We start from the raw sequence: 23,385 nt of genomic DNA, 5'->3' as shown, positions 1-23,385 counted from the left end.
TAGTGGAAGTATCTAAACCTACCTTATTATAATATTTCTGAATCACTAGGCCAGAATATATTGTTTATTAGACACAATGGAATGGTAATCAGAAAATATAACATCAAATCGAAGAAGTGAAACAAATCACAGTTAAAATAGAAATGGTATGACCAACCAACAAACCTCCAATACAGGAAGAAAAAAACAAGGCCACTGATGAGAGTTATGGGCCAGAATGGTTAGGTATATAAACCTATAACAGAATAGTATTGTATACATTTATATATAAACTCAGAATGTCTCACAAAGAACAGAAATAATTTCACATCTTCTATAAGTGAAAATAAAGAAGTTTAACATTTTTCTTATTTATTATAAACATAGGTCTGGAAAGAATTCATTTTTGAGTACAGTTGTTGAAAATTTTCATTCCGATTTCTACTCATTGGTAAAATTAAACCACAGTGAAATTCTTGGAGCTAAAATTAACAGTAAATTTAATGGTATCAAGTGGTTTTTGACCTGAAAAGTAGAATAAGACAGGTCCTACAACTGTATCTACAGTAAGTTCCAAGAAAATCTTTGTAAAACAAAAAAAATGTAGAAAAATATAATTTTTTAGGTTTGACATATACAACTCACCGGCTTGGTTTAGTGATGAACGCATCTTTCCAAATCAGCTGATTTGGAAGCTGAGAGTTCAAGCATTCAAGTCCTAGTAAAGTCAGTTATTTTTACATGGATTTGAATACTAGATCGTGGATACCGGTGTTCTTTGGTGGTTGGGTTTCAATTAACCACACATCTCAGGAATGGTCGAATTGAGATGGTACAAGATTACACATCATTCATATTATCACACTCATACATATCATCCTCTGAAATATTATCTGAAAGGTAATTATCAAAGGCTAAACAGGAAAAAGAAAAAGAAAAGAAAGGTTTGACATATATATAAGTTCTTTTAATTTGCTGCTAAACAAATATAATTTGTAGAAAATTTACTTCTGAGAAAAATCTGGGCATGAGGAATATGTTAAAAAGTTTGACCTTTAATAAAAACAAAACAAAAACTGAAATGTTGTAGAAAAATATGGTGTTATAATTTTAAACCAAAACAAGAATCATTTCAATATTGAAAAATATATAAAAACAAAACAGTTTTATTAAAAAATAAATAAAAACATATTACAGACTTAATTCTTCGTAATTGTTCAAAATTTTATAATTTAAAGTTTACACAATTTTCCACAGTATTTCAAATTCCTCGAGTGGCTTTTCTTAATATATCTGGATTGTTTTGTATTATTTTCAATCGCCTTGAAAATTCTTGTTACTAATCCTTTTTGATAATACGTGAGTAAATTTTCTACAAATTAAATTCACTAAAAATTTTATTTGTTTACTGGCAATTTAACAAGGTTATTGTACGTCAAATAAACCAACTTTTTTTGTTTTGTAATAACTTTCTCAAACATTAATATAGATATAGTTCAGGGACCTATTTTGTTCAATTTTTAAACTACAAAACAACATGAAATCATCAAACTAACTTCTTAATCTAAGTTCAAAAATGTCTGTATGTCTTAATTTTCACTTGTAGAAATGTCCTGAACTTTCTGTTTCTTTGTGAGACATTCATGAAAGAGGCTACCTTTTGTATATACCTTACAATTATTTTTATATTTAATTTTCATAATTCAACCCAAAACAGTATATTTTCTTTCTTAACAGTCGCATAAATAAATGCAACATATTATTTTTTTCAATTTTTCTGTAATTTTAAGAAATTATATATTTTTTATAACACACAATAACTTAATCTCTCTTCAATGTTTTTTATAAGTTCTTTAATGACGTTTTTTATAAAACAGTAAATTGTTAAATTTTAATTTCTTTCAGATAAGTTTTTGCAAATTTTGAATTTATTAGCAACTATTTAACTCATTGGATTTTTTGTAAAGTATTTTACAAAATTGTTGGTAACTATAATAAAATTGTTGTAAAATGTAATAAAATTATTGGTATCTGTACCTGTTTTTTATTATAACGTACAGAGTAACGTTTTAATTTCCTGAAATACATTTATATTTTAACATTTTTCTATTTATTAATTGTGATACCCAGTAAACATTAAAATATGCCCAGTTCATATTATGAGCCTTTTTTAATTTTCCAATGGGATTTCTGATTATTCACATTCGTCCTTGCAAAGGTCAAATCTTTACTCTTTATTCTTTGAATAAAGAGTATTCTTTGAATTGATGATCCAATCGAGCATAGTAAACATTTATAACTAAACACTTACTAGAATAAAAATAAAACCCAGTATCCTTCTCAAAACTCAGCTGAATCGGCCAGATGTAATAATTTGGAATGGAAATCCCTGTCAAGGAGTGCTTTTATATCATAACCAAAATTATACCAGTTTTTCAGAAGGAACCATAGTTTTTCAGAGGTAAATTAGGAGAAGAAAACTCCTTGTAAAACTTCACTGTTCCACAGAACCAAAAATGAATTCTATTAATTAAAAAATAATTTTTATTTCCAGCATGATGGTGCACTGACACAATACACTACTACAGTTCATGAATATATTATAAGTCTGACTTTTATATATATATATATATATATATAGAAGTCTAATGACAAAGTCACGACAATGAATTTTCATAGAAATGCTTCCAAGATAATATCTTAAGACTTCTTCTTCAAAAGCAGTATCTATCAATCTGGGGTGTGAAATATAAGGCCAAAAACAATGTTACACACATACACATATACATGTGGTTTTTTTTTGGTCTGGATCAGCATTTCTCAATCTCCAGGTCATGGTAATATGAAAGGGAAGTTGTGAAATTAGCCAACAACTTTACATGTAAACAATAATGAAATTTTATTATGAGAAAAAAATCATTTAATATAAACATTTTACTTTTATGTATACACGTGTAAAGAAAATAAATTAATGAGATGGTTGTGTTTGTTTTTCCTTTAAAAGTTTCTCCATTCATCGATCTATGTTAGGAACAAATAAAAACAAATTGTTTTCAAGTGATAAAAAACGATTCCTATATTTAATTTTTAGGGCAAACATAAAAGAAAAACTCTTTTAACAGCACTAAGACTTGGTAAAAGAGATTAATATTTTCAATGCTTCTATGACTAAATGTCTATATTCAGTTTGACGAGCAAGCCGAAACATATCTAAATCTTCTGACATGAATTGTAATTATAAAATTTTATTGGCAGACATTTCAATGAACTGATCGTTAATCACAACTGGTTAACTTAGCAGTTGCAGCAATATTTTCACTATGTGGATTCGATACCCATTTCTTTGAGAAATCATATTTTTATCTTCTGGGATATACTCTGCCAACTGAATTTTTAGCTCAAACAAATGCATTTTCATGCTATCCAAACTCTGGTGAATATTAATGTCTTTGTCATCAAAAATTTTTCTCAACATAATTGAAAGTAAGTAGAAACACATCAGTATTTTTGCTTTGAAAACAAATAATCTAGATTATATAACCCTTAATAATTAATATTATATAATAATCCTTCTTAATGGAAGCACGAACTTTGTCATTAATAAAATGTTTTTATCATGTCCTTTGTAAATCCACATTCAAGTCATTCAAATGTGAAAATACATCAGATAAGTAATCCAACAGGAACATATACTCATTATTATGTAAAAACATTGAGACTGATGTTTGTTTATCCTGGAAAAATATTAATTCATCTCACAATTCCAATAACCAGGATAACACTTTACCCCATGTTAACCACCTGTCATCTGTACAGAAAACCAGAGATTTTTTCTTTTCGCCCATTTCATCGCATAGCAACTCACCTATTCTGTAATGGTTAACTTTTAATAAAATTAACCATTTTTATAGCTTTACAAGGAATTTCTGATACAGCCGTATTTTTTTTGACAATAGTATGTCTGTGAAGGAAGATTAAGTCCATTCTGCCCTTGGTATAAGACAATTCTTTAATTTTTTTCCGAGATCCACTGTTCTTTCTTGTTATCATCTTTGCACCATCACTACATACTGCAATACATTCTGTCTAATCTATGTTATAGTTTTTAGTAGCCTCATAAAAAACATCAAAAATACATTGTCCTGTTGCATGACCAGGAATTGATTTGCAAAACAACATATTTTTTTTTGACTGGTTTGTCCCTATCGTACTTATATCTCATAAAACATTCATCAAACTGAATAGAAAATTCGCTGAACTTACTTGCTGAATTATCTGATCGCAAATATTGGCAGCCATCTCATTGATTCGCCTTGGTACTGTGTTGTTAGAAAGTGAAATTTTTCTCAATCTTTTTGCTTCTTCCATACCTACTAAAACATTGACCATATCGATTGCGGCAGGGAATATGAAGTTCTCTGCAATGATATGGAGTTTGGACAAATTACTCTTAATGCTATGAGGTAAGATAATGTTTCAAGTGTACTTTTATCAGTATGGCTTGATTAACAAGTAAAAGCATGCAAATTTCTCAAAGTATGTAATCTTCTTTCGAAAAATTCCAAGCGTTTGCTTCTATGATTCAGATGTTTATTAGTTCCAAGTGTTGAATTAATTTTGATGCCTTCATGGTTTCATAGAAGAGAACTTGAAAGCAAACAAAGCATTGTGGCTTTCCATCCAGTGAGGTAAAAATCATAATTTATATAACTGTCATTGTATAATCTTGTCTTTTTACTAATCAATTCACTGGATATAGATGGCTGATGGTTCACTTCGTTTTTTCACAAATTTAATTGAAAAAAAAAACACAATTACAAATTGTGTTTTTTTTGACCGTGCACTAAAAAACCGAAACCTCAGTTATTATTATTTTCAATCAAACTATGCTTTTAAAAACTTAAATAAAGACACCAGATGCACAATTCACATTCAAAACTAAACTGACGTTCTGCAATCCCTTATGCCTCTTTTATATTGTTGAGGGCACGACAAATTCAAATTTATCGTATGCATGTTTGAATATGATGCTATCACAGCGGATATTTTGCAAGCAGACCAAACTACAAGGAGTACATTTATATCAAGTTGGAACCTATAAATTGCTCATGTTTGTATACTTCATACATGCAAGTTCATACTCGTTACTATCAACACAACTTAATGGCTTTAACTAGGTTTCATTGGGTTATAATTGGAGGGTCGTGAAATATTCACAATATATTTTTCACTTTTTGGAGGTCATGCAGCTTAAAAGATGAAAATCATTGTTCTAAGGCACTATGAAAGAAAAAGCAAGGTCACAACCATTATAAAACCAATAAACTTCAGAAATAAAAACAATTAAACATGGTTTCAAAAAAATAAATTCCTATCTAAGAGTATATAAAACAATTTGACTCAATGTTTCACAGTACTTTCAGCAATATATTAATGAAAATGGATGACAGCTGATCTAAAATGATACTCAAAGGTAAATTATACATTACTTTGATTTAATAGGTAATGATGACTTTTGGATCATCTCCATTACATTCCTTATTTGTGTTTTATTATATTTCATTAAAAACAAACAATGAAACTATGCTAATTACTGAAATTAATTAAAATAAACAGAAACAATGTTTTCATGTATTGTGTAAAAGACTGTTTACATGATTCACGATTTAAAGTTTTTATTTCTAGTAAAAGTCTGTCTTTCACAAATTATAAATTAAAAAAAAAAAACAAATAAAAATAAAAACAACTGCATAACACATTGAGTAATTTATAACTTTTATATTATTGAGTAATTTATAGTCCTGGTTTCACCAGAAAACTTATGCAACTTAGGCTGTTGAGGGTTTTGTCATAGACAGATTACTACTTAGGAAAATTAAGTGTAATATTAAAGTATGTTTGTATGTAAGTAAAGAAATAAAAAAAAATAAAAAAATGATTCTATTCTATTAATAAAATTTTGTGGTGCAGGACTCATGATAACTGCACCACCAAATTTGCTTCACCAACTGTAACCAAATTTAAACTGTACCTATAATGATCTATATTCAGAAGTCATCGTACAAAATTTTATAAAATTCAGTTCATCCAGTATGAAAATATCAAGCAAAATGATAACTGATGAAATAATAGTTTTATTATGTCCCATACCTGAATGAAATTTTGCAAATATATAATCAAAGTGATGTATTAATCTAATGGAATCATCTAATTAGTATTAAAATGGGTTTTTGATTACAAACAACAAAAAAGAAGAATAACTGGTTTTCGTCATCCTCTCATTATGGGATTTGAATAAGATCAAATGCTATTTAACAATATCCTAGCTACCAAAGGGAAATTTAAATTATGTGAAAGAATTTACTAACCTTTTGACCTTTTGAGTAAAATTTTGAGATAAAGGACTCATAAAGTCCATATCTCCTTACTTCCTTGACATATTGTGACTGAAATTAAATGACTTCCAATGCACCATATACAGAAATCATTGTGCCAAATTTCATTAAAATTGGATCAGAAATATCAAACAAAAAAATACATCCTTTTACAATGTTTAATGCTAAAATATTGTTTTTTGGTAAGTGTCATAAAATGACAAGATTTGCAAAACTCTAGACGTGCAAAATTTGATCCGATTATCCTTATATAGTGTAATGGATAACTTAACTGTCTGGACAGATGGGAAAATAAAACCAAAATATAAATTAAAAGTAAACACGATGATTGTTATTAAAAATCAAAACTTTTCAGTGAGAAATTTATAATTCTTTTACAAAAAAACACACATATATATATATATATATATATATATATTTGATTCTTTTATTTATGTGTATATATCATAATCTTACTCTTTCATATTCTATCTCATACTGAAATTTTTATTAAATTTACCAAGTTATTTATGTTTGATAAAATAATTTAATGAAATATCATTTTTTTTTTTTTTTTGTGAAAAAGGGATGAAGTATTAACTCACAAACTTGGTTATAAATGGTTGAGAAAGTGTTTTTATGTAATATTTATTGCACACCTATATTTATGTTTTCCTACACATTTCCTACATTTTCCTTCTCATTTCCTTACATACATTTCTACTCATTTTTCTCCTTATGTTGTTAAATCTCTAGTTTGTTATAGTGGCTGTAACCTAAATTTTAATAATATATAATTTAACTATTTTTCAATACTAAGACTCAAATTACAAAAAAAAAAATATTCACATCATCTCTCCACACATTGTTTATTTAAAATAAATGTTAAAAAGTAATTCTTTTTAATCTGGATTATTATCAGTTTCATAACATCTGCAGTCACTATTTATAATTTTTATTCAGTAATACATAAAATCTAATTTTAACGTTAATTTTCTGGTTTTCAAGTAAACAAGAACTGTTATGAAAAATTGAACTTTTTAAATCAATTTTTCTTAGATCTTTGTAATTATAAGTCATCAACTATGAGATCTTAACTAATTATAAGATTAAGTAATAGCCACAACATTCTTGCAACATGACTATATATTTACATAACTGTATCATAAACAATGAATGATAAGCACCATTTTCCTAACATTGACATTCCTGTTCATTTTCTTTGTAACTATCCAAAAAAACTGTTAGATTACGTAATGATAAGATTCATTATTTATAGTTTTTTCAAAAAATAAAGGTCAATTGGGTGGCAAAGATGCATTAATCAATTATTTCTCAATATAATGTAAAACTAATTTAGTTTTTTACATTAACCTAATAATTCTAATTCCGCTCTAATGAGTTATTTTTTTCTGAAATTAATAATATTTATCATCCCTGTGGTAAATTAAGTGAAAGGTGGCATTTGTTACTTAGAGAGGTAATTATCAAGCATAATGAATGCCACATTACACTTGGATCAGTGAAGAAAACAATGAGTACACAACCATTTCATTTCTCATTTTTCCTACTAAGCCTGGAACAGGATGGTTGTATTTTGAATACCTATACCAATTTTAATGGTTAATTGTATCTCATGCCATTTTACACATAACCTTTTTAGTCACAATGCATTTAAACATGACAAAGAATTGTTCTATTTTTTATAGTATTTACTTTTTAGGAAGATTTAAGTTTGGATTTACCTGATAGGCACTTCCATTATTAGATTTACCATAGAGAAAGAGGTCATCAGATTCAGTCTAAACTGTTAACACCCTACACTAGATAACATCAAGAATGTCAGACCTCTATCATCAAGATTCTGGCATACTCACTATGAAGAATTAATACGTGGGGGTTAGAATTATGCCTACTGAATAACACAACTGATAATAGAAAACAAGGCAGTAATAATAACAAAAAGAGATAGGAAATGAATAAGAATAATCAACCAATTAGATAGACCACAGTACTGCCCAAGACCCAAGGACTTATCAGTTTTATGTGTAATTATTTGTGAAATGTGAAATTTTCACTGCTCTATATTCAGCTACTTTACTGTTCATATAGTCTCTCAGAGGTCACTCAGATGAAAAAAGCATTACTAAAATGATAAAAATCATTTCAATCCCATTTTCATCAACAAAGGATTGAAATCACCACTAAAAAGACTCGGTTTTTATAGCCTCGTTCTTTCAATTCATGAACCTCAATTTGGTAAGCATGCATTTTCAATTTTTTTGTAGCCCTGACAGTCCCAGTTTATAAAGCTAACTTTTTAAGGAGTTTTCTGGTTAAGCAAGTTAAATGCTCTTATACATCCTCTAGAACTTCTACAGTTAATAATGATGATTGACTTGGAATCTTTTCATTTTGTACAATTCCAGTCTCTTTTGATAATCATGTTCTAGAAAAATTTGTTGTCATAAAAATTTTTAAAATTAAATCTAACATTTTTAATCATTTACAATAGTATGTATTTTTTTTTTATTATAAGGCAAAAAATGCAATTCAACCAGTTATTTCAAATTTTAATATTAATTTCCTTAATATACAAGTTATCAGGTCAAATTTCATGATCATGAGTTAAATTTATTACTAAGATATAAATGAACATCAGACATACGCATGTTCTACACAAATTCAAACAGAATTTTCTCGCATATTTTAGTACTGTTGAATTATGTGAGGTTGAAAAAATTAAGTGAAACTTCAGGGGCAATATAAGGAATATATTAGAAGAAAGAGAAGAAGGGATAAGTATAAGATGAAAATTAGAATTCATAAGATTTACTGAAGATATGATAATTCTAGCTGATGGTACACATACACTTTAAAGATTATTAACAGTCCTGAAGGAAGGAATGAAAGGCTATGTAATGAAAATAATCATAGGAAAAACCAAAGTAATGGAAATAAATAACAAAGAGGATGTAGTGGTAAGGACAAGCAAAGAAGAATAGAAAAAGAAAAAACTACAGTTATTTGGGGAGTATGGAGATGGAGGGCTGGAAGAGGACAATGGAAATAAAAATGAAAATAACAATGGCAAGGAAAATCTTCAGTAAGAAAAGTAAATTATTATGTAGTAAATATATGGATTTAAAGTTAAGAAAAAGGTTAGCCATGATATGTATGAAAGTGAATCGTGGACAATGACAGAGATGCAGAGGAACTGAATTAAGGCTTTTGAAATGTAGATCTACAGAAGAATGGAGAAAGCGTAAGATAGACATATTAAGTGAGGAATAAAGAAGTAATAAACAGGATTAAAGAAGAGCACTTTTGTAGGAAATATAAATAAAAGAAAAGGAAACCAATTACGACATGTGTTTAGTGGAATCTTGATAACTGTGTTGGAAGGTTCATTATAAGGATAAATGAAACGAGGAAGAAGAATAAAGTTAATAAATCAGGTGAAAATTGGAAACTAGAAAAGGACGAAGGAAAACATTTGGCACAGAAATGGATGGAGATAGCAGTGGCGTAAGGGACCTGCACAGGCAGAACACCAGATGATGATGAAGAAGCATGACAGGCAACATTAAAGAGAATCATATAAGAAATATAGATATAAGGATTTTCACAGATACAGAAAAGTAATCAAATGGTGAGAAAATTTACGATGATTTGGATAAATAACACAAAAATAAAGGAACAAAGAACAACATTTCAAATTTAGAACTCTGAGGTAAATAGGAAAAAGACTAAGAAGAGGAACATCAACAAAAAATGGCTAGATAGATTGAAGAAGGATAATATAAATATATATATATATAATCATATAAGTAAAAGTGATAGAGTTACAATGAAAAGGATGATGTAAATCTATGATCCATCATCTAGGAGGGTTGGGTCTATTTGGCTAGCGGTGAACCACCACTATTTGGCTAGCGGTGAACTTGTCATCGCAAATCAGCTGATTTCAAAGTTGAGAGTTCTAAGATTTTAATCCTAATAAAGGCAGCTACTTTTATACGGATTTGAATACTAGATCATTGATACTGGTTTTCTTTGGTGGTCGGGTTTCAATTAACCACACATCTTAGGATTGGTCGACTTGAGACTATACAAGACTACTTCACTTACAATCATACAGATCATCCCCATTCATCCTTTGAAGTAATACCTTACAGTGGTCTAACTCAGAGAAAAAGTGTAACTTGTAAAAATAGAAGAAAAAAAACAATTTATGAAAGAAAAAAAAGATAAAAATAATTTAGAAAATTTAATAATTAAACTATGGAGATTACTTACAACAAAAGGTTCAGTAAATTCTCGTATAAATTTTCCAAATAGATCATTCCCAACTGCTGACAAAAATCTTGGATTCATATCAAATTTTGCTAATGCTTCAGCAAGATTACGAGCAACACCACCACCTGTTTGATGAATTTTGCTACCCAACATCCTTCCATCAAGCTGAAACAGAAAAAAAATGCATACACTCTTTTATATAAACCTAACATAACCTGTTAACATCTTACATTAACGAAGTCTGATAAGGTGTAGGTATTTTATCACGATAACCATTTTTTTTATGGATTCTAAGGAAATAAATTTCTTTTAGCAATGAGAAAATTATTTTATATACAGATCAAAGAACAGGATTATGCAAATGAATCATGGGAACCTGGTGAATTAAAAATAAAATATATAATTTACCTAAGAATGTTTTGATAAGTAATTAACAGTGAATATTTAAATCATTAACTTCCTTTTTTTAAATAACATATCAGGCATATGCCTCAACCATTTTCTAACATTTTTTTAATCTGTTCTGCATATTTCACATCGCTACTTTCATTATATTGTCTAGGATTGCTTGGATTTCTTCTTGTATGAAGCCTTTGAATCTTTTAATGTTATTAAGTCTAGACGATAAACACTTTAGATTTTTAGATATCCCTGGAGAAATAGTTCTATAATAACAGCTCTGGAAAATGTGCCAGCCATACATTTGTTCCTACGGAAATCACATGGCCTGAAAAAATCTCTAGAACCACTACCAATGGACGGTGTGAGCCATTGCTCCAGCCTGCTAAAACCACACTATGATTGCATAATAAAGCAGATAAAGAGCAAGGAAAACTTGTAACATTATTGTACACAGATCATAATTGAGTGTCACACCATATGCCCTTCCTCTTTGAAGAAATAAGGGCTATATTCCAAAATTTGTCAAAACACAGTAAAGTTACATGCGGGTGGTGAAGAGGACGTATATGAAGTTGATTAGGATTCGTATCAGACCAGTAACAAAAATTTTGTTTCATCATTGTACCCATTAAAAGAAAATGAGCTTCATCATTCATTAGCAGGACCATTTCTTTGGTAAACAGATTAAAATTTGCAGAAAATGTCTCATAATTTTTCTTTATCATACCCTCTTAGATCTTCTACCACGATCTTTTTATACAGATGAAAGTTCAAATTCTTGTGTAGAATTCTTCTGCCACTGCTATGGGTTAAACAATAGACTGCAGCATGCTTTCTGGTTGAGCGCTGAGGGTTCTTCATCATTGCCTGCCTGACTATCAATATTTAGAGGAGTTCTCACAAAATGCACAGGACCTGGTAACTAGTCTTTCATTGTGAAGCAGTAACTTGGAAATTTTTTATCTACAACTTTATCATACTGTGACTAGGAACGGTGCCTTGATGTGGAAGATTAAAGTGCCGATGTAATAGCAGAATTGTAATCACACCAAATCACTACTTTTATTATGGTATACAGCAGTCCACTGCTACATGTTACTGAAATGATATCCAACAAGCTAGGTCACAGCGATTTCAATTCCATCTACACATGACAATTGCCACCTTATTTTGGTTTATCACCTGTGTATAAATGTTGTTGGCAGAGATCTAATCATAAAATTTCAATATCCTACGGCTAATTGTTTTTGAATTGTGAGTGATACATATGTACGTACAGATGTCACGCCGGAACTAGTCAAAATGGATTCGGGGATGATCAAAATGTACATTTCCATTGAAATCTGAAAACCAAAATTTTTTGGGATCAAAATATTTCCTTTACTTCATATAAGGAATTAAAAATAAAAATATTCAAATTTTCAAATCAGAAATTTTAAGTTAGTGTTGCTTAATATTTGTGATGTTTTACTTTTTTTTTTAAGTTTGGCTTTGATAAGTTAACTATCTGCAAAGGGATGAAATGAGATTCAAATTTTTTTTTTACTTATTTCTTTTTTCATTACATTCTAAATACTGTACAATTTTTATGGTAAAAATGTAATTTGATCAAGGGAATGAAATCAGAAAAATTGATTTTTTATTGAAAATTTTAGTTTCCCGGCGAGTAGAGGTAGAATACCTATATTAAAAGTGAAATTATGGAGGTTTGTCAAAAATAACGGGTTTTTTTGACAAATCTTTTAACGTTTTATGTTCCTACTAGTTTATCAAGACCAAAAAAGAAAATAAGTACGTATATATATATGTGTGTGTGTGTGTGTACCGTATGTGTGTCGCACTGCTTTTGACCTAATATCTCAGGTTGACCACACCGATTTTTTACAAATATTTCTCTTTTTTTTTCTTTTTTTTTGTCTTCAGTCATTTAACTGGTTTGATGCAGCTCTCCAAGATTTCCTATCTAGTGCTAGTCGTTTCATTTCAGTATACCCACTACATCCTACATCCCCAACAATTTGTTTTAAATATTCCAAACGTGGCCTGCCTACACAATTTTTTCCTTCTACCTGTCCTTCCAATATTAAAGCGACTATTCCAGGATGCCTTAATATGTGGCCTATAAGCCTGTCTCTTCTTGTAACTATATTTTTCCAATTGCTTCTTTCTTCATCTATTTGCCGCAATACCTTTTCATTTGTCACTTTATCCACCCGTCTGATTTTTAACATTCTCCTATAGCACCACATTTCAAAAGCTTCTAATCTTTTCTTCTCAGATACTCCGATCGTCCAAGTTTCACTTCCGTATAAAGCGACACTCCAAATATACTTACTCCAGATATACTTTCAAAAATCTTTTCCTGACATTTAAATTAATTTTTGATGTAAACAAATTATATTTCTTACTGAAGGCTCGTTTAGCTTGTGCTATTCAGCATTTTATATCGCTCCTGCTTCGTCCATCTTTAGTAATTCTACTTCCCAAATAACAAAATTCTTCTACCTCTGTAATCTTTTCTCCTCCTATTTTCACATTCAGTGGTCCATCTTTGTTATTTCTACTACATTTCATTACTTTTGTTTTCTTCTTGTTTATTTTCATGCGATAGTTCTTGCGTAGGACTTCATCTATGCCGTTCATTGTTTCTTCTAAATCCTTTTTACTCTCGGCTAGAATTACTATATCATCAGCAAATCGTAGCATCTTTATCTTTTCACCTTGTACTGTTACTCCGAATCTAAATTGTTCTTTAACATCATTAACTGCTAGTTCCATGTAAAGATTAAAAAGTAACGGAGACAGGGAACATCCTTGTCGGACTCCCTTTCTTATTACAGCTTCTTTCTTATGTTCTTCAATTATTACTGTTGCTGTTTGGTTCCTGTACATGTTAGCAATTGTTCTTCTATCTCTGTATTTGAACCCTAATTATTTTAAAATGCTCAACATTTTATTCCAGTCTACGTTATCAAATGCCTTTTCTAGGTCTATAAACGCCAAGCATGTTGGTTTGTTTTTCTTTAATCTTCCTTTTACTATTAATCTGAGGCCTAAAATTGCTTCCCTTGGCCCTATACTTTTCCTGAAAACAAATTGGTCTTCTCCTAATATTTCTCTATGCGAGTAATTATTTTTTTTTCAAAATTCGTTAAGGGGTTTGGTGATATCGCAAAAAAATCGATTTCGATTTTCTTCAGAGGCATTCTAGAGAAATCTTTATTAAAGCAAATTTGTTACTTTTAATGCATATATAAATAATCTACTAAAAAAATATTTTTCAAAAAATCAACCTCCACCTAATAATATTTAAATATAAGTTTTTCTGTTGTTTAACTCTTCATCTTCCTTGGACTTTAAAATTAATAAAATTTTTTTGGTATTTTATAAATCATATATAAAAAATGTACCAAATACCGTGAACCTAAAGTCCAGAAAGGTTTTTTGGAAATTTTATTTTTCTTGTTTTAGTTTTATTTAAGAAGGTGTTAGATCTACAGAAAACTTCACTTAAGCAATTCTGTTAAGTTTAACCTTTAAATGAATACTTTTTGAAAGGTTTTTTTAAAATTTAGTCCTGACCTCTAAAAATGCATATTCTGTTTTTTCCTTCCTTGTACGTACTGTAATTGCGAAATATTTCGGCTTTCACATTTCAACGGAAATATTCATTTTGACCATCCCTGAATCCATTTTGACTAGTTTCGGCGTGACGTCTCTACGTACATACGTATGTAACTTTCATAACTCAAAAGCAATTAGGCGTAGAATGTTCCAAAAATCCAAAAAATAATTTGTACTTTTTATTAACTGCAGTAATAAGCCCCCTCATTGAGAGCTTTTCAACGATATATCATAAGTGGTACTTCTTTTCATTGGTTCCAGAGTTATAGCCTAATAAAATTTTAACAATGAAATATTTGGATCTTACAAGGAGAAGACACATCGATTGGAATCCGACTTCATTTTTTTATTACTTTTTTTTAATTTAAATATATTAATAATTATTAATTGTAAAAAAAATTCTACAACAAATAAGAATTCAATAATACAACAAAAAAATCTAATAAACAAAATATGTAATTTAATAGGTGTACAAGGAATTCAAGTGGTGTCCACATCAGATTTTTTTCTTTTTTGGCTTTAAATCTTTTAATTTTATATTTAATAACTGGGAAAGTAATGCGCAATACTTTGTAAGTTTTTATCTTTTTCGCAATTGTACTTTGTATAATTAAATCTTTGGTAACATTTACAGGAACCAAACAGCAACAGTAGTAACTGAAGAACATAAGAAAGAAGCCGTAATATGAAAGGAAGTCCAACAAGGGTGTTCCCTATCCCCGCTACTTTTTAATCTTTACATAGAACTAGCAGTTAATGATGTTAAAGAACAATTCAGAACCAGAGTAACAGTACAAGGTGAAAAGATAAAGATGCTACGATTTGCTGATGTTATAGTAATTCTAGCCGAGAGTAAAAAGGATTTAGAAGGAACAATGAACGGGATGAAGTCCTACGCAAGAACTACCGCATGAAAATAAACAAGAAGAAAACGAAAGTAATAAAATTTAGTAGAAATAACGAAGATGGACCACTGAATGAGAAATAGGCGGAGAAAAGATTATGGAGATAGAAGAATTTTGTTATTTGGGAAGTAGAATTACTAAAGATGGACGAAGCAGGAGCGATATAAAATGCCGAATAGTACAGGCGAAACGAGTCTTCACTCAGAAATATAATTTGTTTACATCAAAAATTAATTTAAACGTCAGGATAAGATTTCTGAAAGTATATATTTGAAACGTCGCTTTATATGGAAGTGAAACTTGGACGATCTGAGTACCCGAGAAGAAAAGATTAGAAGCTTTTGAAATGCGGTACTGTAGGAGAATATTAAAAATCAGATGGTTGGATAAAATGACAAATTTAGAGGTGTTGCGGCAAATAGATGAAGAAAGAAGCATTTGAAAAATATAGCTAAAACAAGAGACAGACTGATAGGTCACATATTAAGGCATCCTGGAATAGTCGCTTTGATTCTAGAGAGACTTGTAGATGGGAATAATTGTGCAGGCAGGCAAAGTTTGGAATATGTAAAAAAAATTGTTAGGGATGTAGGATGTAGGGGGTATACCCTCATGAGACGACTAACACTAGATAGGGAATCTTGAAAAGCTGCATCAAACCAGTCTAATGACTGGACAAAAAAAATTAAATCATTAATATTTATCTTCTTTTAATAACTTACAACTGTGATAGGTTTCACTGGTGGCAAATCGAAGTTAAATATATTTTATTAGTATTACTAAGTGAAAATTCATTTACAACTTAATGAACTTTTATAAGAAAATTTTCATTTTTTGATTAGAATTTATTTTTATAATTGGAATTTTAATTTTTTTTCAACGAATCTGTAATAACCATAATGAAAATGTTATTTTTCGATTTCAGAATCCAATTAAACGCCTACACATTTCAATCTTTTCAGAATGAACTTAATAGCAAATTAATGGGTTTGCTTTCTATAGTGAATACTCGTATACAAGATACACACACATAAACAAAATTAATCTGTAGAAGAGCCCATAACGTGTATATGTGTGTGTGTATTCGTAATATTTCTAGTATCGTTGGCGCTATTAACCCTGTTACAAACGATATTATTGCTCTATCGCAGTTTTCTTCTCTATAAGAGACGCCCTCAAATAAACACACACACACATATATATATATATATATATATATATATGTTTGTGTGTTTGTATATGAACGTGCGCGCGCAAGTACTAAGAAACAGAGTTGTTTTAGTGTATGTTAGAGTATTACGAGATCAATAATAATCTATCTACCTCTGTATACTGACTCACTCACTCACCAGACATAAACACACACACAAACAAACGTATCTTACAAGCGAAACATTTCCCTCTCACCATTACCACCCTTTCCCCCCACCAATGGTCTGTCTTACTAAAATACAGCTTTCGAGTTAAACTTCATCACTGTTACAATTCCCATAGACTCATTCCACCGCCTGTCTTATACAACTCAATAATCTTCTATACAAAATCCAAACCAGCTGTTTTGTAAATCTCTCTTTGTTATCTGAATTACAAGTTAAGAACGGATACGAAAAAATTAAATTTTTAAACAAAAAAAATCAAGCTACAATATTCTCTTTTTCTGTTTATTTAATACATATAAACATCATTTTTATTTTTTTGTGTTGTAATAAATTTTAAGTTAGGATTTTTTTGGGAATTTTGTGACAAGTTTTTTTTTTTAAATTGTAAAAAAAAACATGCACGAATGTACTGAAATTAATGTTAAAATGGGGTTATGTTTGAAAAATTTTGTTAAAATTGATCTTGATAATCTTTCAGATAATGCAGTATCAACGTAAAATCTAAAAGCCACGTTCACAGTATACAGAATGATCAATAAATTTATTACCGCAGTAATAGCGCTGTAAAGGACCGTGTTGTAGAATTAATAGGCGAGTTCAGCGCATAATTTGTTCACAAGAAGGATTATAACAAGAACGCTTCAACTTTTGTTAAAGTACTCGCTCACTATGAAACAGGAGTATGAATTTTCCTTCTAGTTTTTTATTTTACATATTTATTCCTTTAACTAAAGTTATTATATCTCCAAAAATTAAAATCTATATTAGAAAAAACAAGCCGTTGTTATAATATGATATTTAATAAAGAAAATATTTATGTAATTGACAATAAATCTACATTAAACAAGTTAAATCTTTAATAATAAATTTTAAACTGAATAACTTTCTTATGTAAAAAAGAAAAAAACCAATTAAAAAACAGCTCTGTCTTATTTTAACCAAACTTGTTTTTTTTTTTTTTATAGCTTTTACTCCTATTTTTACATCGATATACTTATATCAAGTATAAAAAATATGACAAAGTGATACACGCCTTTCCCGGGTAAGTAAAGTCATGATTACAAAAATAAGATTTACTCATCAAAAATTCCGAAATTTCCAATATTATTTTTTTTTATTTTAGGGGCTTTCTTACACTTGGTAATTTCTCTATAACAGATGAAGATATCAATTGATTTTTGGTGTGTGTGTGTGTGTGTGTGTGTGTGTGTGTGTGTGTGTGTGTGTGTGTGTGTGTGTGTGTGTGTGTAGGTGTGTGTACGCGTGTGCGCGTAATCTCCTTGAGAATATTTAAAAACCAATTTCTAGATATTATGAAATTCAACCTTGAAAGGAATAAAGAAAGGTAAAAAAATTTAAATTAATGATTGTAAATTTTCCTCATTTCCGAATAAATTATACGAGATATTCAGTAGATTTAGCTTAAAAATACTCTTCAGATAAATATGTAAAAACAATTTTCGGGTTTTTTTTTAATTTCGATTTTTTAACGGGTGTAACGGTACATGGTGCGGCGGCTTAACCAACACAATCGCTGCCACTGTTACTGTGTGTGCGAAGCGACTGGTTGCACCTTCCACCGGTTACTAAAAACCATGAAATAAAAAAAAATTTGACCGCTACAGGAAACGCATGTAACCATATCAGATGCTAGTATACACAGATAGATGTAATGGTTTTGGTGAGTTTTTTCAGGCAAAATCAACTCGACTCGAGCTGAAATTTTGCATGAACATAGTTTTTGTACCTGGAAATAAAATAAGCTTATTGCCGTTACCAAATATTTCACCGTTTTAAGACGGTAGCCGTTTTAATGGCTTGCTGTAACATTATATTATGTTCCTAACTGATATTCAACTTTTAATCTATGGTCAAACCGAATTTAGAAACAATTTGAATTAAATTTTCAACAAAAAATTTTTTTTTTCTTTTTCGATATCGCTTTCGGTTATCGAGAAAAGTATATTTAAAAGTGTGACGGTGTACAGCGTACATTTCTTTTAATAATTACTTAAAAGTTGCTTTTTACATGACAATAAAAATATTAAGTCACAAAGGCAGACACTGCCTTTAAACTGCCTTACACTGGTAAAGTCGATAGATGGGTGGAATATATTGAAGAGTTATACGGAGGAAATGAATTAGAAAATTGTGTTATAGAGGAAGAAGCGGAAGTTGAGGAGGATGAAATAGGAGAAACAATACTGAGATCTGAATTTAAGAGAGCATTAAAAGATTTAAATGGCAGAAAGGCTCCTGGAATAGACGGATTACCTGTAGAATTAAAGCGCAGTGCAGGTGAGGAAGCGATTGATAGATTATACAAACTGGTGTGTAATATTTATGAAAAAGGGGAATTTCCGTCAGACTTCAAAAAAAGTGTTATAGTCATGATACCAAAGAAAGCAGGGTCAGATAAATGTGAAGAATACAGAACAATTAGTTTAACTAGTCATGCATCAAAAATCTTAACTAGTATTCTATACAGAAGAATTGAGAGGAGAGTGGAAGAAGTGTTAGGAGAAGACCAATTTGGTTTCAGGAAAAGTATAGGGACAAAGGAAGCAATCTTAGGCCTCATATTAATAGAAGAAGGAAGATTAAAGAAAAACAAACCGACATACTTTGCATTTATATACCTAGAAAAGGCATTCGATAACGTAGACTGGAATAAAATGTTCAGCATTTTAAAATAATTAGGGTTCAAATACAGAGATAAAAGAACAATTGCTAACATTTACAGGAACCAAACAGCATCAGTAATAATTGAAGAACATAAGAAAGAAGCCGTAATAAGAAAGGGAGTCCGACAAGGATGATCCCTATCTCCGTTACTTTTTAATCTTTACATGGATCTAGCAGTTAATGATGTTAAAGAACAATTTAGATTCGGAGTAACAGTACAAGGTGAAAAGATAAAGATGCTACGATTTGCTGATGATATAGTAATTCTAGCCGAGAATAAAAAGGATTTAGAAGAAACAATGAACGGCATAGATGAAGTCCTACGCAAGAACTATCGCGTGAAAATAAACAAGAACAAAACAAAAGTAATGAAATGTAGTAGAAATAACAAAGATGGACCACTGAATGTGAAAATAGGAGGAGAAAAGATTATGGAGGTAGAAGAATTTTGTTATTTGGGAAGTAGAATTACTAAAGATGGACGAAGCAGGAGCGATATAAAATGCCGAATAGCACAAGCGAAACGAGCCTTCAGTAAGAAATATAATTTGTTTACATCAAAAATTAATTTAAATGTCAGGAAAAGATTTTTGAAAGTATATGTTTGGAGTGTCACTTTATATGGAAGTGAAACTTGGACGATCGGAGTATCTGAGAAGAAAAGATTAGAAGCTTTTGAAATGCGGTGCTATAGGAGAATGTTGAAAACCAGATGGGTGGATAAAGTGACAAATGAAGAGGTATTGCGACAAATAGATGAAGAAAGAAGCATTTGGAAAAATATAGTTAAAAGAAGAGACAGACTTATAGGCCACATACTAAGGCATCCTGGAATAGTCGCTTTAATATTGGAAGGACAGGTAGAAGGAAAAAATTGTGTAGGCAGGCCACGTTTGGAATATGTAAAACAAATTGTTAGGGATGTAGAATGTAGAGGGTACACTGAATCGAAACGACTAGCACTAGATAGGGAATCTTGGAGAGCTGCATCAAACCAGTCAAATGACTAGACAAAAAAAAAGAAGGCAGACACTTCAATCGGTTGGTTTCCACTTGGAAAGCCAAAGCTTCTTTCAAGAGAACCTATACATGTCTTGCATCCCAGAGTTTCCTGTAGGAACAATCTGAATATAAAATACAGGGAGAAAAGCTGTAAATATTGTATACAAGTCTATTCTTTAGATTATGTTATTTACAAAAAAACTCAAAAAAAAAGTTAAATACATAAAATAAAAAAAAAATGAGAATCGAAGTAATTTTCGTGGTGTTATTAAACAAAAGATTAAAGGATTTAATAAAAAAAAACAACTGGACTGATTTTAATCGTTTTGTTGTTCGGACTAAACGGGAAGGACAAGAGAATCGAGCCCTGGCCAGCTAATGATATATGTTATCATGAATAATTATGTATTATTTTAATTAATTCAATATTTTTTTCTAAAAAAATCTGACGTGTACACTGCATGATTTCCTTGTACGCCTACTAAATTGCATAAACATTTTTTAAAACGAAAAGTACATAAAATTTTATTTCATTAATATATTCTGAAATCTTTTCATTTTTTTTTTTATTATTGAATTATTATTTATCGTAAAACATTTTTTACAATCAGAGGTTAACAATTATTAATAAATCAATATATTTAAATTAAAAAAAAAGTTAAAAAAAGGAGATAAAGTCTGATTCGAATCGATGTGCCTTCCCCTTGTAAGATCCAAATATTTTATTAATTATATTTTATTTGGCTATAATACTGAAACCAATGGAAATAAGCACCACTTATATCGCTGATAAACTATCAGGAGTTTATTACTGCAATTAAGAAAAAGTCCAAAATCCAAATGTTTTTTTGATTTTGAATCTTATGGACATTTCTGGTCCAATCGATTGCAATCAAAAGTGGAGGTGGATAACTAGATGTTACAAAGTCCTAAATCCAAAATTTCAACATCCTACGACTAATCGTTTTTGAGTTATACAAGATACATATGTATGAACAGACGTACTGCCGAAACTAATCAAAATGGATCCAGGAATGGTCAAAATTGATATTTCAATTGAAATCTGCAAACCGGAATTTTTCGTGATCACAATACTTCCTTTAATTCGTACAAGGAAATAAAAAACTATTAATTAATATAATAAAGTGTATAACAAACCAGTAATTACTTAAGCGAGCGAGACTTTATTTAGATTAAATCAGAAAAACAGGACTGAACCTTTACTTAAAGTTGAACGCAGGATTCTTAGAACCTGCATATACAAAAAATATAAACACGAAAATCAGTACAGATTATCGCCTAATAAATTTCTGTACGAAAACTTGGAATCCTTAATCGATACTATGAAAAAGAAGCGAATTTCTTTCTGCGCACGCTTGTTAAGATTACCGCAGGGTAGGATTACTAACAAACCCACGGGTTGGTCTAGTGGTGAACGCGTCTTCCCAAATCAGCTTATTTTGAAGTCGAGAGTTCCAGCGTTCAAGTCCTAGTAAAGTCAGCTATTTTTACACGGACTTGAATACTAGATCGTGGATACCGGTGTTCTTTGGTGGTTGGGTTTCAATTAACCACACATCTCAGGAATGGTCGAACTGAGAATGTACAAGACTACACTTCATTCACACTCATACATATCATCCTCATTCATCCTCTGAAGTATTATCTAAACGGTAGTTACCGGAGGCTAAACAGGAAAAAAAAGAAAGGATTACTAACAGAATTATCGATCGATTTTGGTCTTTAAAAAATACGCTATTATGGATCAAAGAAATTAAAGAAGATATGCAAGAATTAAATTTGACTTACGAAGATTTACTTAATAAATCCGAAAAAATTAAAATTTGTTATTAAAGATCCGAATACCGACTTTAAAGTAAGAACTTTTAATTATACAAAAAGGGTTTATTCAGAAAAGGATCGTAAAGCAAGATCATTAAGAATGACTAAATATTGGGAGAAAGTAAAAGTTAAGAACTTAAAGGCCAAATGATCGGCAAAAAAGACTTGAATTATTCTGACTATAAAGTGGTCCTTTGCGGCCTTAAAAGTAAAAAAAAAAAAAAGTGTATAACAATACTAGTAAAATATATTTTAAATATTTTTGACGTCATAATTACAAAAATATTTTTTAGGAAATTATTTCTGTCCATAAACAAAAACCTTTTTTGAAATCAGTATTGAAGTTTCGATCCTCTATTCAAAATATTTTTGTGATCAACAAGCTCAAAATGGATTACAACAGGAAAAACCTAAGGAAAAAAATTTTTTTTTAATTTTCTAATGAAACATTTTTCTTTTAAATGTTGGAATATCTAATCTACGCAAATAAATTAAATAAAATACTTACATAGGTAGAAAATAAGTTACTTAACAAAATTATGACCGAAGTTTTTCCTTCTAGTAATATAAGAAGGAACTCCTGGGTAATTCAGCTAAAATAAGGAAAAAAATAAGACTAAAAGAAATAACATCAATATAACCGATTCAGTAGGCGGTATAAGCAGCAGCAAGCAGCGAATGAAAGGGTAAGAAAAAAAACGCTATTTGTTGGCTTTCACAGACTGATCCACTTTCTCATTACATTACTTCAAAACGAAACACACTTGTACATCAATAGAAACCAAATACAATAAAAACAAATCTCCCAGATCCTTTCACTTCTACCGTAGTTTCTTCAATCAACAATGAATTAACAAAATCATTTCAGCAAAAGAGCGTATAAAAATAAATTAA

General features: G+C 29.9%; 1 protein-coding gene across 1 annotated transcript in view; it reads right to left on the bottom strand.

Annotated features, from left to right (window-relative positions):
* The window catches only part of LOC142333255 (uncharacterized), a 496,762-nt gene that overhangs the window by 22,084 nt on the left and 451,293 nt on the right, over positions 1–23,385 (bottom strand). The window contains exon 9 of the mRNA XM_075380258.1: positions 10,653–10,817. Coding sequence (XP_075236373.1) covers positions 10,653–10,817 — 165 coding nt within the window. The remainder of the gene's footprint in view (positions 1–10,652; positions 10,818–23,385) is intronic.

The sequence above is a fragment of the Lycorma delicatula genome, chromosome 12, assembly GCF_047948215.1.
Source record: "Lycorma delicatula isolate Av1 chromosome 12, ASM4794821v1, whole genome shotgun sequence".
In the NCBI taxonomy this organism is placed as follows: Eukaryota; Metazoa; Arthropoda; class Insecta; order Hemiptera; family Fulgoridae; genus Lycorma; species Lycorma delicatula.
Note: the sequence above shows the minus strand (reverse complement) of the source record. Positions and strands in the feature narration are given on the sequence as shown.